Consider the following 17,352-nt stretch of genomic DNA (forward strand, 5'->3'; position numbering starts at 1 on the left):
TATCATTTGATTATCACCACACTATAAATTATCTATAATTTGAGCTGAAAAAAAAAAAGAAAAAGACTCATTATCATTATCATATATTATAAATTAACTATAATTTGAGCTGAAACAAAACCCACAACGATTTCTACAATAGTGATAGATTATATAATAGGATTATTATAGTACATTAATGACATCATTTTTTTTTACCAAATATGAAGATAACTATTTTTATTTATAACTTTGACTTTCAATTTAAAACGAATGCCTTATACTAGCTAACAAGTAGAAGTAGCTTCCTGAATCTTCTTTACAATGTGAAGCTGATAGCATCGTGTAGCTTACAAGTTTGTACTGCAATGTTGTAGGGCAACAGGATGCGAGGTACTTTATTTGGAGATCAGATTGAGGCTTTTGAAGATGCACTGCAGTATCTGGGAGAGTATGATATTTCTGCTGCAACAATCAAATTTATAGATGAAAAATGGAGAACTGGCCTTGATCAGTTCCCTTACCAAATGACTTTTGGTAGTAGAACTGTGATTCAGCCAGTTGATCCTGAACTTGGACCAGTTTTACCTAACTACCAGCTAATAGCAGCTATTCCTCGTGCAGTGGATCCTGATGAGAGATATGGTAAGATAATATAACTTAACATGTTCAAAATGACTCTATCTAACAAAAATACTAATAAACATTTTTTAATCACAGATGTTGTAGGAGTGGTTCTTTATGTTGAAGACGAACCAAGAAGAGTTGAAGGGAAAGATGGAGGACGAGATAGCTTAGTGCGAGAAATAATCATCACTGATCAAAGGTTACTTTACATGATATTCAGTGTCAAGGAGAATAGTAACTTTATTCAATCATGTTTCTATATTACAATAACTAAGAATGTGTGTTTCATATAATAGCTGCGATCAACCACTATCCATCTCTCTGTGGAATGACTTGACAGAAGCAAGGTACTTCGACAGATTAAAAAACTGGGCAGATTCGTTCCAAGTCATAGGATTTAGAGCACTCAAACCATATACTCGTCGTGGTAAGACATCAACTAATGTTATTAAATTACTTTAACACTTTATTGCTATGAATATGTAATCACTACTGTTATAAATAGGATTTTCAATGAACTCAAGTATGTCTACTCGCATAATATATGAACCTAAGGGAGAACGCGCACGTGTACTGCAAACTGGTAATTTTCTATGCAAAAATATAATCTGAAATAACAACACCAAAAACCTTATTTTGCTTATGGTTATGTTTGCACTAAAACTTATGCCAGGGTAAACCTCTTCCACCAGAAAATAGTTGACAGACAAGCAATGGTATTAGATGTTAAATACCCAGGTGAAAACAAAAAGATAGTCTCAATTGCTGATCTGAAGCGAAGAAAGGTAAGACATTGCTATAACTGAATTGATTCAAAGATTCATGCCTAACTGAAACTTAGACATGTGAAATCTAACAAGTATTCATTAACTATAATGTGTGCATAGCCAAGCAACACCATGCAAGAAGAGATTCTTTGGATTGAAGTGACTATTCAAAATGCTGACTTAGAGAAGGTGAACACATATACAGGATGTTCTAATTGCTCAAAGCGCTCCAATCTCCCATTGCAGAAGCGTTTCTCGTGTTCTTCTTGTTCAAACAAAGAGAGTATCTGCACAGAGAGGTATATACATATGAACTTATATAACTATCTCTATTTACTAGCATTATACTTAATAACATATACCTATTGTTTATATTAGAGCAACATTTAAGTTCGAAGCTAGAGATGACACAGGAAGTATGGCATTCACTACATTCAACAATGATACAGAGAGACTATTCAGAAAATCTGCTGCTGAAATCTATGCTATAAAGGAAGAGGTATATAACATAACAATGACCGCTATAACTCTTTACTTTCGTATTAATTTACCTATAAATGAGAATATAATTAGAAGAAGCACTTAGGCCACTTCTTCTTGACAAAATTAATTGATTCAGTATCCTTACATAAAGTACACGCTGACACACACTAAATGAATTCTACATAAAAATACAGTACAAAATTGAAAACTAATAAATTTGTTGCATTTTGTGCACGTACGTTTCGATCTTGCACACTCTGTTACATGAAATTCTCATTAAGAAATGGCTAATTATGGCAGAAATTACATTTGACTAAAAAAAATACACCACATAAACAGTTTTATAAACCTACAAAATCATACATGTAAATTTCACCTGTTACATGTTTAGAGTTTATTTTTGACATATGCTATTACAATGCATTCAATACAGGGTGATTATGACTCATTCAAGACTATTCAGAATATGCTTAGCAGCATCCCATTCTACATTCAAGTAGGGCCAACTTTGCATCTGGCTCAAAACAATGTCCTAGAGTGGGCTCTCAAATCTGTAGAGTTGAAAGATGATCCTAACACACAAGAGGCTACAGATCAAACACAAGGAACAAATGAAACACAAGTTCCTAAGATCATGACTGAGATGCAAAGTTCTGAGCCATTTATTCCTACACCGAACCTGAAAATCTCTTCAATGAATAATTCGCAGCAAGAAACTTTTACTGAGAAGCCAGAATCAGCTCAGCAAACTTCTGAAATGAACAAGCAAACAAAATCTGCAGGGAAAAGGCCCATGGAAACTGAAGCGGAGCAAGACACATCAAAGTTGCTGGAATCACAACCTGCTGCAAAGAAAAAGCTTTGCTTTGGTGGTATGTCTCCACAAAAGCAAACTAAAACTCAAGGCCACACCAAATATCAGGGAAGGGGTAATGTTCAAGATGTTGCTGAGCTAACCGAAACTGATCAGAAGCAGACCACACCTATCACTGTGAAGATTGAAAAAAACAAAAAATCCTCAACTGAACCAGCCACTGATGGTAATTAGTACCTGATGTATAAAGCATATATATAACAGAATCATCGAATTTCCCTTATCAGCTACCTAAAGAAGGCCAAGCAATATATGTGGCAAGGTGATCGACTATCTAATATCGGCTGCTTAAGGTGCATTTCCTGCACACCTTTTGAATATTAAATTTTTTGCTGCTCTCAAGTATCTAGGCAGCCATAGCTGTTTACTTTTGCTATGTTAAAAACACAACTATTCAGGTTTATCTAGCAAATGGCACATTAGGTGCTTTATGTTGTGTATCTAGCATCATCTAAGGATCAACTTTAAGTCTATCCTTATGGTTTTATGTATATAGAAGAAGGATGCTGTAGAAAGAAATCTTTTGAGGGGTTTCCTAGAAACAATGACTGTGGTTATTGTTTCTAGCAAACACCAAGCTAAAACTTTGTCCTATGTATTCCTATTTATATGAATATATATTAAAATATATTTATTAAAAATGAACTACTTGTCTTTCTATTACTATTATATGTAATTTCGTTAACTTTTTTAAAAAAGCAAATGATAATGTAAAAGTTTAGGAAAAAATGCAAAAGAAAATATATATTACAATAGATGAAATACTGTATTTATTTAGTATACACAAATACGATGAAAATCTACTACAACTAAGGCAAGGATAAAGACTACATAATCTAAGAACATATTCTAAAAGCAATAATTCTACAACTTAAAGACAATTAAGCTACAGCTCCTAAACTGGTCCAAGCAACAACTCAAACAAAATAGGATAACCATGTCGATAAACAACTAACGGTCCAACTCCATCGACAATTGCTTGATCTTCATAGAACAAATTAACTCCATTCTTCAAAACACTATCAGTGATAATGTTATTCCCCTTTATTAGATGAAGTTCAATAGGCCACTGTTTCATTCTATGCCGAAGTAAAACTAAAGTGCAAGGTTCTATTTCATGAAAATGAGCCCTTGCAAATAATAGAGGAACCACCTGCATAGAATATAAAATATCACACTATTTTACAGCAACAAACTATGATCATAATCCACTATAAATGAAAAACTCACAATTTTTCCCTGGAAAATGCATCGCCGATCAAACACATACTTAAACGATGGATCAGGGCATTGTTCTTGCATTTGAGTTAAATGCCTATCCATTTCCTCAGCACTCAGAGGGAGCCTTCTTCGAACAGGGATAGTTCGATTAGTAAGAGCATTTACATGTGTTTTTTCCTCCCCGAATGAATTATACATTTTGGTGTGAAAGACGTCATTACCCATGAAATACAATATCAAAGTATCTCCTACTACTAGATCGTTATCTGAGACAAATTCCTTCCAGCCTGCATCAATATACATACCAGTAATCGACTTTCCAATGCAAGTCTTATAAACAACTACGTCCCATGCAACTCCATCTTCACCGCGATAAATTTGAAAAGCTCCACGTTGATGTGCTAGAATGTGATAAAACACAGAAGGAATCTCCTAAACAATAGTAACAATCAACCTAATCAAGACTACATAAACTTATCAAGTTTAAAAGTAGACATTATTTTAAAAATAGCTGAATATACCACTGCTTCTAGATGATCTTCATCCAATCTTAGAACCCACTTCATTGCACAACTGCCATCAGCCTAAAATAACAGAAGGGAAAAGAAAAACAAACAAACATGAACATACTTTACAATACACTAAAATATAAATATCATCGGCTTTCATGTTCGAGTATCTATACCATTATTACTACGCCACCAATCGAATGTAAATGAAACACTCAAATTCTCCAAATTATATCACTCTCTTATATACTCATTAACATTACATAAATTTTTTTTAAAAAAACATATATATTTTATAAAAGAAATCAAAGTGAACAGTAGCCATGTGAACTACACTATAAACGAAATTGCTTATCACGATTGATATATCAATGCAAAAGGAAGAAAAAAACAGAAGAAAACAAAAGGGAAAAAAAATAAAAAAAATAAAAAACATGTAAGAAGATCCATCACTTTTATCAGAGGAGTAAATCCATTACATATGTAAAGCTCCCCCATAAAGATTACTATGTACTCATATTAGAATTTCATTACATAGTTTATTATTCAAAGCTTTCCCATACAAATTTCTTTGACATTATTGAAGCTATTACAATTAAAAAAAGCTTGGCTATAAATCCATTACTCAATTATTATTAGATTTTAAGGCAACTTTAATCTTCAGACAAGCAAAGTAAATCACTTGAAGCAGCTTTGTGTAGAGGTTCAATAAGACTAAATCTTTCTACCATTGAGGCTGAAAATATCCTCACATAAAAATACTTGTTCCCACCATAATATATCATAAGAACTTCGCCTTCACAGATTTGGTTATCGTTTACAAAAGCTTCCCAACCAATGCCAAGAGTCATATACTCTCTGGTTTGGTCTGTGACTTTTGCCAATTCAACATTCCATATCCGACTATTGCTCCCACGAAGGAGTTCCACAGGGCTGAATAAACAGCTTAGCATAGAAGTCCATCTTTCAGGTAGCTCCTGTAACAAATATTAAAAACCTCAAAGACAATTCTACAACAAAGAAGACAAGTATTAACAACAATCAGTAAAAACCTCTTCTGCAGCAGCTGTTTTCGACATTTCTCTTCAAAAGACACCAAATGGGACGGCAAATTCTGATATAAACTCATGATTCTAAATACCAATACATCTATTCAAAAAATACAAACAACTACACTAATATAATGTATCAAAGAAATAATTGTCTATGCAAAAATCTCAGTAACTCCAGCTCTAATAAAAGTTACAATTAGCAGATATTGACCGCAATTAAAGAAATCTATTAGTGATGTATTAATAACATATATGATATTCAAATGTTCACATTGACTATTACTTACAAGCATTCAAAGCTCTTGACTAAACTTTGCATACACATATACTATGTAAGAGTTTCCTATGTACATACAAAAAAAACAAAAGTAACAACTAAACTATCTCATAATTAAATCAGTCAATAAGAGTTTTCTTTGAAAAGTTTATTTATGAGCCTAAAAATCAGATTTCTTTGAAAATCAGTTACTAACAATTTTCTGTGGAAATCATTTTGGTTTAAAGAATTTATTTATAATCAGTTACTAATTTAAATCACCTAAATGTATTAGATCAAACAAATTACGAAGGAATCCAAAGCTGCCACTGACAAAAAACAGTCGCATATATCAATATGGTTCACTGAGTAGTGTGTTTGGTGATAAATCAATAATAGTTGTCATCCATACCTACTGAACAACAAAGCAATAAAGATAAGAACACTGAGAAGATACCTATTCATATCAATAAAGCAATACTAACAATATCAACAACAAGATAAATTTCCAGCCTAGAGTATCCAGTAAAAACAAATAGATAGAGATAAATTCTGCAATGGCAATATACATAGAGATATAATTACATCTAAAGTGGGAGCATTTAACTTTTCTCAATTATCATTTGAAGTCTTATTTATTATTATCTTACACCCAATTTAAATGAATAGCTAACTGCAATGGCAATATAGTTTGTTCAAGATAAGACTCAACATTACAGAATCTTGACAACAAAGCTGCATCGTTAATTCGAAATAGTGAAGAAGCATGCATGACACTTATTCATACTGCAGCAAAATAAACAAGCATGCATGACACTTATTCAGAGATGCCAGCAATTGCAATTTATCATGCACCATTTGTTTACAGCTGTAGCCATGTGATGCTTAAAGTGAATGTATTGTAAAATATCTCTATGAAGCACAACCACTATGCAAGGTATTATCAAAATAAAGGTGATGCTTAAAGCTGCTATTTTTCAAAGAGAATAGCCGTAGTACTTTTAAGCCATTGAACTTTTAAACTTGCTCAATTTAGTTTGAACAAATTATCAATTCATTTGCTTATTAAAGTAAAGCTAAATTACTTATGCTAAACAAGAGTATACTTTTGGTAATGCTGGTAAAGTAATCGTATCAATCGTTCTTTATGTTAAACTTTATATGGTTACTAAAAGTTACATGATCTCGGAAGGAGATAATATAAACAAGGTATTCCAGGAATTTTCAATTGGAGTATTTGAAATCCCAATCGAAGGCAAATCATGCTTCATAGTAAGCATTTTGGCTTACATTTCTGCGGTTTATAGTTAAAAATCTATTTAAAGTGATATAATGAACAGACCAATCACATAGATTATAATTGTCAAACGAACTTCATATCATGGTGGTTCTCCAAATGCTTAAGATTCACTATGTAACTTGTAAGTATGTAATTTCTTTAGTAATTGTTACATTATTGTACTAAGATGGTATTCTTTTACAACAATATCATGCTACTTAGCAATTTGATATTGATGAGCCGTTCTTACATGCATGCAATCAAATAAAAAGCAATAATGAAAGCACTACAAAACAAAGTGCTCACCTAAGAAAAAAATTACTTGTAAAAAAAATAAAAAATAAAAAGGAGCATTTTTTACTATAAATAGGACTTAACATGAATATGAGTAAACACTTCATTCTTCATTCCAACGCATTGCAAACCAAATAGAAACCTAAAATTATCTACAAAAAGAAAAACACAAATTCCTTATCATCCTAGTTTAAAAAAATGCCTCAAACAATAACTATCGAAATATATCGACTTCCCCTTCCTATTATAAACCAAAAAAAAATTTCGGCTTACATAAAAATACCGTTACATCTACACATAAAAACACAATCAGCAGCAAAGTTCGTGGTAAAACAGGGAATCAGCACCAAAGTTGGTGGTAACGTATTCCCTTAAAATGCACTTTAATATAATTATGTTACTGGTGGTTAAATTCACTGCAGAAGTAACATATTAATATTAAAGTGTATAAATAAATCCCAAGTTATGCATTAAAGAAGATGGAGTGGGTGTTTATGTCAAAGAAATGGAATTAATTTCCATCAGATGAATCCAACTTCAACAAATAAACTTGGGAGAAGTGTGCGAATATGAGAAAATCTATAATTTTAGATATTTTTCATATTACGTACACATATATATATATCTGTTTAGGTGAGTTGTCACTAAATAAAATCACTAAAAAATGGACAACTAAACACCTAAACAGAATCCAAATTGGCCGGTAAAGCCAATGGTGTTGGTGTCTACATGAAAGAGATGGAAGAAAACTCCATAATAGAAGATCAACACCAACCGACCAACTTTATTTTGGAGGATTTTGCACGTTAAATGGCTAATAGCGAAAAAAGTTTTACATATCATTAGAAAAAATTGTATCTTAAAGTAAATAGTGTAAAGTTACGATATTACCATGTAATATAATTACTATTACTTATTAAATGTAATATAATATACTTTTAAGTTATTTTTTAATATTGTTGAAAATCATAATATGACAAGATCAGTTTTCTATCTTTTTTCAGGGTTCATTGGACATTTGTTTTTATTTATTATTATTGGTAATACTTAAATTTCCATTACACTTCTTAAAATGCTTAATACACTGCAATTAGGTATGGTATGCTTCATCTTTACTATGATTTTCGGCATTTTTATTCTTTTTTATTAATTGGTTTAATTTCTGAATTTTATCTTTGCTTGTTTTATTTATAGCTTATTTGTGACATAGGCAAAATTGAATGCATATGAGATAATCATCAATAATGCTATTTGTTTTGTACTAATAGTATCATGCACACAAACATTGCTCATGTGAGATATTTTGCTTCCTCCATTACATCTTATCTTGTCGTTTTTTAAATTTTTATGGACTAAGCACCACCATTCCTTACTTAAGTCAAGCTGTCAAACTTTCAGATTAACCAACTCATTATTATTAAACGCAACCTTCAAGCCTTTATTAGAAGCTCGAAGTAAGCTTAAAATCTTCAATGGAGGAAAACGCGGAAATACCTCCAACATCAAACTGGTTGTGTACTTGTGTAGCTATTGCAATCTGATGTGAGGAGAGTGAGGATGAAAGGAGCAAAAGCAAAAGAGAGAAAGGGGACCCTATTATACGACATTTCTAAAGATGTCTAATACACAATTTAAAGCCATGCCTTTTGCATTCCCCCTAGACAATTGCGCGCGATCTCGATCAATCACGCTAACAAGACAAATCCTTCGACGCTCCATTTCAATTCATCTCATGGACTTCTCATTTCAAGGTTTATTCAATAATCAACCAAACTATGGAGTAGTATTTGTTATTCAATTCATTAAATATTCATCATTAGTACTTAAATATACGGATGATAATGCTTGTACACCACTAGATTGCAAACATGCCAGTTTTCCATTGATTTTTGTAAGGCAAACAACCAATGGAATATAATCGTATCAATCCCATTAAACTCCGACTAATCTAAATTTCAACTTAGAAGAGAACACTCATTTTAATACTATTATGCATTAACGTTGCTAAAACTCGATAGCTCTATATAGCATCTATTGAATCATTACAAGAATAAAGCTAATGTCGATATTGATTACATGAATAGACTATTTACTCAAACCTCTATCCTAATAGTAAAAGCTAATACAACTATATTACTTAAATTAGCGAATAATACACATCCATTGTGTAATGTGGACCATTAAGATTTATGAACTATTGTAAGAAATTACAAGAAAAGGGTTTTATAAATAATTGATGAATCGTGGAACTCTAGGGATTAACTAATATTCAATGATATGGAACTAAAGTATGATAAACATCATTAAAACTAAATTATATCCAATTACATAAAAAGAGATGCTTTTATTTATTACATATATATAAGTAAAAAATTAAAAAAAAGGATGCTTATATTATCTATACATAAGACCAACTTGAAGCTTTGTAAATATTAACATAATCATACTCACTACTTCTTTCATAAAAATCGTATTCATACTTAGAGTCAGGAAAAATAGAGTAAAAAAGTACAAAATATGTATAATGTTTTTATAACTTTTGTTATTTCCAGTAGAAATGAATACTAATTAACAAATATAACAAACAAAACTCTAATACAATATAAGCAAAATGATGATTCTGCTCCATCTATATGATGATAATCTGAGTTAATTAATCTAAGAAAACAACACCCACCAACAATCAAATTACGGCAAATTACATTAAAGGCTAAACAGCAGCTAATTAGACACTAATCACCAAAGCAAAATCACCGTTGGGGGACCGCGCGAGTTGCGCGCGGGCCAACAACTAGTAAGAAATAAAATTATCTTAAAAAATTAGCTAACCTTGATGAACAAGTTTTTTTTATTGTGTCCCTTTTGTCGACAAACACTACATGTCACCTTTGCTCGATTACCTTCATCCATCTCATTTCGTAATCTTTGGGAAGGAGGTCGTCCGGGACTGCGCTTGAGACTAGCATCGGCAACAACTTTTGGTCCTTTATAATGTGTCCAATAGTCTTTGTCAGGGATAGGATTAAAAGTTGCTCTATATGTTCCCATATATTCACCACTTGAATAAAATGGGTCAACAAATTGAGCTGGTGACAAACTATATGACCTACATACCGCAAGAACATGGGAACAAGGAATTTTGTATGTATGAAGCTTGTTACATGTGCAAGTTTTGTGACTAAGGTTGACTGTATGGGTATGAGAACTCTTTTTTTGTTCTCTATTGCCACGTCCAGTTGTCACTTGGTAGATGCCATTGTCTCGGCAATACATCTCAACCTTGTGATGAACTGCTTTAGCATCATTTGCTTCTATGTCCATCGTTGTTTTATCGCTATACAAATGTCCATCAAGAAACCTTTTTTTGGATGATTCACGTCTTTGTACAAAATATGTATTCACTCGAAAGAATGTCAATTTGAGTATAACTCTAAAACCCATCAAGATTTTCATCCAAAAAAATTGAAACAATTAATTTAAAACTAATTGCTATTGAATACTGATTAACCCAATAATCTCCTAGAACTCTGAGCACTTGTAAGTGGTCATGTCTGACATATACAATTGCAAAGTCTAATTCACCAAGCTTATATGAGTATAATCGGACGATACTCACAAATAATTTTTCATAATTAGGTTAAATTTTACCAATTTACATTGTTCCATTAAAGTTTAATCTAATTGTTATGTAACCCCCCCAGAAATTTCAGTTGAATTTTAATTAGAAAAGAAGGAAAGCATACCTAATTATAGTGATTTCAGAGATTGACTATGCTTCCTTCCCGATCGCATCTACCATCAACGTGCAGTGTATAACAATAGTAAAATAATAAAACCTAAGAGAACTAGTTTTGAGACTCTAATTTTTAATTTAGACTTTTAAACGAAGTAATATTAACTCCTAGCTTCGTAATTTCCGAACCTACATGAACACTACTTTGAGAAATATTTTTAAGTGAACACTATTTTAGTAATTTATTTATTTATTAACACCCATTGGGCAAACCATTCCGATATCTTTTGCCTCCTACTCATTCCCTTTTTGTGTAATTATTTAACAAATTTAGGGCATTTGATGAATTAAATTTTATTGCTAACGAACCTTTAACGTCAGGGGTATTTTGAGGTCACGGTGTAAATAATAACAAATTTCGGTGGTATTTAGTGAATTTTGAAAAACTTGAAGGTATTTGGTGAATTTTGCAAAAGGTCAAAGGCATTTGGTGAAAAACCGTATATATTAACCCATATTATGTATGACGTTGAGATCCCATATTATTTTTATTGATGTTTATTTTTTTAAAATAAAAAATCACAACACAATAAACAGTCGTGCATCGCCTGAGTTTTTAGTTCTATCTTCCTTTTGACTGCATCATCTCAAATTTCAACAAATCTTCACTTTAGAAGTAATTCAGTAAAGAAACAACTAAATTATTGATAAAAATAAAGAAACTTATCAAAATTACGTAGATTACTCTTTTACAATTAATATCATACATACATTACAAGGGTGCTTTTTCCATTTAAGGGGGTTTAATTTTTTTAATTGTACATAAGTTAAGATAAAACTTAAACTTACGTTAAAGTAACTACCGAGATTTCCCTAATTGAAAAAAAAAACAAAAAAAATAGTTTAGAAGATATTTTAAAGGGAGAATAAACTAGAACAACTTAAGGAGAAAACTGTTTGATAAAGATAGAATTTTTTTTTTTTATTATAAAAACATTTTTTTTTTACATTGGTTACACATACTGGCTTTTGACTTTAGGTTATGTGTTTTTTTATAAAATTTTTAGCAAGTACAATTTATCAATTCGTTCCCTTTTATAATTTAACTAGTTTTGTGCCCCGTGCGATACCCGGGTTGTTTATTATATTTTGAGATAAATTTTAATCAAATTTCAAAATATATCTCTAAATCTCTAATACAAAATTAGTTAGAAATTGATGTGCTTTTGTGACGATTTAAACTATGTAGTAGTAGGCATGTAAATGACTAATAATAATATTGGCATTTTTTTAAAGTTATAATCTAATATTTTTTTTAATAAAATTATAATTCAATTTATACATATGAAATATTGGTATGTTATCAAAAATAAAACTCTCAACTAACAATTTTATCCTAAAATTTTATCCAAATTTGATTGAAAATAGAATTTTAAACTATTTTTTTTACCCTATGAAATCGATCTAAATATATCCAACGTGGCGCGACACTTGGCGAAAAGTTAGAACGCCAAGTGTCGCAATGTCGGGGCCTGGCTAAAATTTTAGCTTTATATATTAGTTATATGATGTGATGTAGATTTTTTTGAAATATATTTTGTATCTAATTATAAAAACTATTCATGGCTAAAAGATATAAATTTCTTCATTCCTAAAATATGGTTTTATTTTTCTTAGAGAAATTCAAGTATTTGTTTCACTGTATAAATTATAAAAAGTTTACTTTGCAAGTATTGAAGATAAATGTTATACTACAATTATTTAAAAAATAGCTTTTTTTCCTAAATAAAAGAAAAGTTTTTATTAACTATTTATTTTTTTCACATGGCATGAAGATTTTTTTTTTTTTTAAATGGACCTGACATGAAGATTTTCATGTTTAATATTTAAAAAAAAAAAAATTTTAAATTAGTTGATTAGTTAATAAAAACATTAGATTTAAATGTAACACCCCCCTTTCTTTTTAAAATACCTGTTTTGGCCTGTTTAAAACTTTAAATAGAAAAATATAAGATATTACTGTCACTGTGAAAACGGTGAAGGCACTATCAAAGACACACAGCGGAAGACTATTCTTTAAAATATTTTTAAACGACTCAACTTAAAAAGTCAATTCACGAAAGTAAAGTCAAACCAAAGTAAACTAAAGTCAAACCTACAACTTGGAACCATTGTCGGCCCTTAACCAAAACCAATTCAAATTAAAAACTTTTATGTTAGTCTTGCAATAGAAATATTATAATATAAATAAAGCAATAACACATCATAAACTTATGGAAACTAGCATGATTCACTCTTCACTCAAGCCCATCATGAATATGCTTCATCACCTGAAAAGCTTCTCTCTACTTGTTTCCACTACTCTCCATTTTAAATGGGTCATCATAGGGCCAAGGTAAAGACAAGGCCAACAAACACCACACAATCAGCAAAGCTGAGTACATAAACGTATTTAAAAACACTAGCATGCATTTACCTATCAACACACAACTTACCTTGTTGCACCTGTTTTTCAAGCACACAACATTCAACAAAACTTCTTAACTAAGCAACTAAATAATTTATTTAGTTTTGATTACGCATCGAACAGGTTTCCCCTAACCTGCCCCAATAAAGAGGTACTAACACGGGAGCTAACCATGCCAGTATTAAAGAACCACTCTTAAGTGGCAGAATTCTTACGCATAATAATAAAAGGAATGTACAGCGTCCTATACTCCAATAGAAGTTATGGTTAAATATAAAACCTCATAACTCCCCCCATGTGTTCATACTCAAGGTATATACGTTCCAAGAGTTTTGGTGCATAATCTCTTTCACTTTACGTTCTTTACAATTTATTAAACTTGGTGATAAATCTCAAATCATAACAACATCAACACATCATGATTATCCAAACAATTAAACACTTTAATTTAATTCTTGAATAATTAGTGACCACATATTATTAAATGTTGAACCCTTTTTAAATCTACCTTGGTGTCAAAGACACCTTAAACGCTTAATGCGCCAAAATCCTATCCCTTGGTGTTAAAAACACCTTAAGTGCACTAAGGAACCAACATACAATTTATTCCTTGTGTACATAGGCACTTACATAACTCCTTTCTCATGCTTATAGCATCAATAAAAATTATATGAAACACAATATATAAACTTCAAAATGTACTTAAAATAGGAATATCGATATCAAATCACTTAATTTCAATCATAATATATAAACTTCAAAAGTAATAATTTAATAGTTTAAATAATTCAAACTCAAAACCTTCAAAATAGTAGAATTGGCATGGAGGGAAAGCTAGTGGCCTCGCAATCCACTTCTTAAGGTTTGTCAGGACGAACCCTTGGTCATCTCGCAGAGACCGTGTCTAAGATTGGCCAACTCCCGGTTATGGGTAGATGCCTATAAGGTCTTACACACCCCCGGATGACAACAATTAATCCAGGTTGAGCTACCTAAGACTCGCAATCTAGGTAGTTAGCATGTTCATTAACCATCGGGAAGCAACTCGGCCTCACACCCGACTATGGCCCCACACACAATTCAAAAATCACTTAAAATACTTAATATAATATATTTCACTCAGAAATCTGCAGAGAAGCCAAAAATGGTCTTACACTTAATTCAAACTGCATAAGAAAATCATATTTCTTAAATTCAATTGAAACTCCATTTCAAAACGCACTTCAACTTAATAAATCACAAAGGTATCGTCTGAGTTTGGGAACATAATTAATTATCGGAGTTCAACAATTAAGTGCATTCACAACTCTTGGCGAAGTAATGCTAAAGACAGTGTTATCCTTCTCTAAAGCATTACGACATCGACAATACAATTACAACCCACACATATTCAAACACATCAAAATATTTTACTTCAGGGGTTTATAATACTTAAAAATTCACGCATCACTTACCTAAGACTCGCAATCCATGTAGTTAGCATGTTCATTAACCATCGGGAAGCAACTCGGCTCACACCCGACTATGGCCCCACACACAATTCAAAAATCACTTAAAATACTTAATATAATATATTTCACTCAGAAATCTGCAGAGAAGCCAAACATGGTCTTACACTCAATTCAAAAAACATAAGAAAATCATATTTCTTAAATTCAATTGAAACTTCAATTCAAAACGCACTTCAACATAATAAATCACAAAAGGTATCGTCTGAGTTTGGGAATATAATTAATTATCGAAATTCAACAATTAAGTGCATTCACAACTCTTGGTGAAGTGATGCTAAAGAAAGTTTTATCCTTCTCTAAAGCATTACGACGTCGACAATACAATTACAACCCCTACATATTCAAACACACATCGAAACATTTCACTTTAGGGGTTTATAATACCCAAAAATTCACTCATCACCTATTAAAATATAATTTCAAATATTATATAATACTTACAATAATAATTACATAAAATCATTTAATTAAACCAAAAATCCAAACTATCATTTCATAAAACAATTATAACAGGACAACAACATACAAGTCCAATAATCATCTAAAAACCCAACCAAATATTCTTCAAATACGAAATAAAAATTAGGGCATATACGTACACTCATTAGGCATCATATAACACAATTTCAGACTTAAAATTCAAGAGAGAACATGCCAAAATAAAATCATATTTACAACAGTCCCTACACTAATATACAGCAGTACCAATCATACCAAATCACCCAAAAACCCACCTTAAACATGAAACTATGCTTAGCCTATTTTAGTACACACTCTAAAAACACAATATGTCATGTTAATCATGCATTTAGGCTTAGAAATTTGGCAAAAAACATCTTGAAACTCTCTAATCACACTCCTTTCACTGTGGATGGCAGCAATTCCTATACTTAGTTATAGGCCATTCAAACAAATCAAACTTGCTTAGAATCATGCCAAAATGAATTAGATGATAGCCTAACATGATACTAATTGAATTTAGGCAATAAAATCAACACAAATAATTAACTCAAAGCCTAGGAACATGTGAAACACAAGCTGTCATTACAACACACTAATTCGAAAGTACTTGCATATAAAAGCGAGAATTTTGCCTCAAACACACATATTTTGACTAAGATAAAAACTCCTACATAATACTTACATGATAATCTTGAAGATATATTCAATTGGTCACAAAAATAAGATATTTACATGCTCAAAGTCTCTATCTAATATCACGTCCTCATTCACGTTGGCAGCACAACTTGTCTCACAAAATCAGTCATTTGGAGGTCTTAAACACCTTAGAATTTTACCCATAGTATATCAAATCGATCGTAAAACAATCCTATACAATAATATAAAATAAAATCATTGAATTCATGGCTCATTCACAGCCAATAACCATTGCAGAAACTATAGTCTTATACGCACATAATCATATTACATAATTAGATTTTAAGTACCCAAAAATCATCACAAAACCTAATATAATCATAACCAAATATAATACACCTATTAGGGATTGATTGTAAGAAAATTAAAGCATGAAAAATATGATTCAAACACCCAAAATCACCTTAATTGTACACGAAATTCTGACATACATATCAAGAACAAAAATCAACAAATCAATCTAACCCTAACATGATTCGTACCTATTAATTCAACACTAAAACCTAGCATTTCTAATCTAAGGGAAGAAAGGCTAGTTACTGATATGTCCAATTTATATAGTGTTTTACCCCCGTCCCTTGGTCATAATTAGTAGTTTTTTTTGGCTCTTTAGAGCCGCTTTTATTACTAATTGGTGTTTTCTAGTGTTTTTGTAGTTTTGCTTGAGTTTTGTAGGAAATTGCGCATTTGGAGTGTTTTCCGGGTTTTTCATGGAGCAACTACGAACATGAAGAGGACACGACCATCTTTGAAGCCCGGGACCGGTTAGAGCCGGTGATTAAGGGCTCGATGTGTGATACCGGGACATTTGGACCAAGTATTCAAGACCTGAAGAGGAAATCCGGATTGGGCCGAAGAATCAAGCCCAATCGAAGTCCAAGACTCGAAGAAGAGACCGGGCCGATCGGGCAAGCTTGCGCTCGATCGGGCGGGCGCGTAGAAGAGGGCATCAACAAAGGCGCGCCCGATCGGGCTCGGCTGCCCAGGAGAACCTTGAAGAAAAAGGTGGGCCCGATCGGGCGCGTGTTTTTGGAGGCACCTGATTGCCGAGATCTTAGTTTTCAATTAGGATTTGTTTTAGGGATGTTTAAGTACGATTTTTGTACGTAATTTTGATTTACCTTCTCTTTAAGACTTTCTCT

The 17,352-nt window shown here is 31.8% G+C and overlaps 1 protein-coding gene across 2 annotated transcripts; it reads left to right on the forward strand.

Annotated features, from left to right (window-relative positions):
• The first annotated feature begins 237 nt into the window (after positions 1-237).
• On the forward strand, positions 238-3,315 carry LOC110738079. 2 transcript variants are annotated; one of them, XM_021918449.1, is made up of 5 exons: positions 238-624; positions 700-805; positions 903-1,033; positions 1,112-1,189; positions 1,280-1,347. In XM_021918449.1, exons 1-5 carry the CDS (start codon positions 366-368, stop codon positions 1,282-1,284), a joined length of 579 nt encoding a protein of 192 aa, XP_021774141.1. In that variant the 5' UTR covers positions 238-365; the 3' UTR covers positions 1,285-1,347. The 2 variants fall into 2 exon arrangements, with proteins under 2 accessions (XP_021774141.1, XP_021774140.1); XM_021918448.1 differs by lacking the exons at positions 238-624; positions 700-805; positions 903-1,033 and adding exons at positions 1,494-1,672; positions 1,752-1,872; positions 2,290-3,315 and having other exon boundaries at positions 1,118-1,189; positions 1,280-1,391.
• Positions 3,316-17,352: the final 14,037 nt, after the last annotated feature.

The sequence above is a fragment of the Chenopodium quinoa genome, unplaced genomic scaffold (genome assembly GCF_001683475.1).
Source record: "Chenopodium quinoa cultivar QQ74 unplaced genomic scaffold, ASM168347v1, whole genome shotgun sequence".
Taxonomy (NCBI): domain Eukaryota; kingdom Viridiplantae; phylum Streptophyta; class Magnoliopsida; order Caryophyllales; family Amaranthaceae; genus Chenopodium; species Chenopodium quinoa.

What these genes read in the sequence shown, in the direction of transcription:
- LOC110738079 (XM_021918448.1), top strand. Translation starts at nt 1,320, where the DNA reads ATGGTATTAGATGTTAAATACCCAGGTGAAAACAAAAAGATAGTCTCA. An exon ending in GAGAGTATCTGCACAGAGAG is followed by an intron (nt 1,673 to 1,751) that starts GTATATACATAT and finishes TGTTTATATTAG; the next exon opens with AGCAACATTTAAGTTCGAAG. An exon ending in TCTATGCTATAAAGGAAGAG is followed by an intron (nt 1,873 to 2,289) that starts GTATATAACATA and finishes CATTCAATACAG; the next exon opens with GGTGATTATGACTCATTCAA.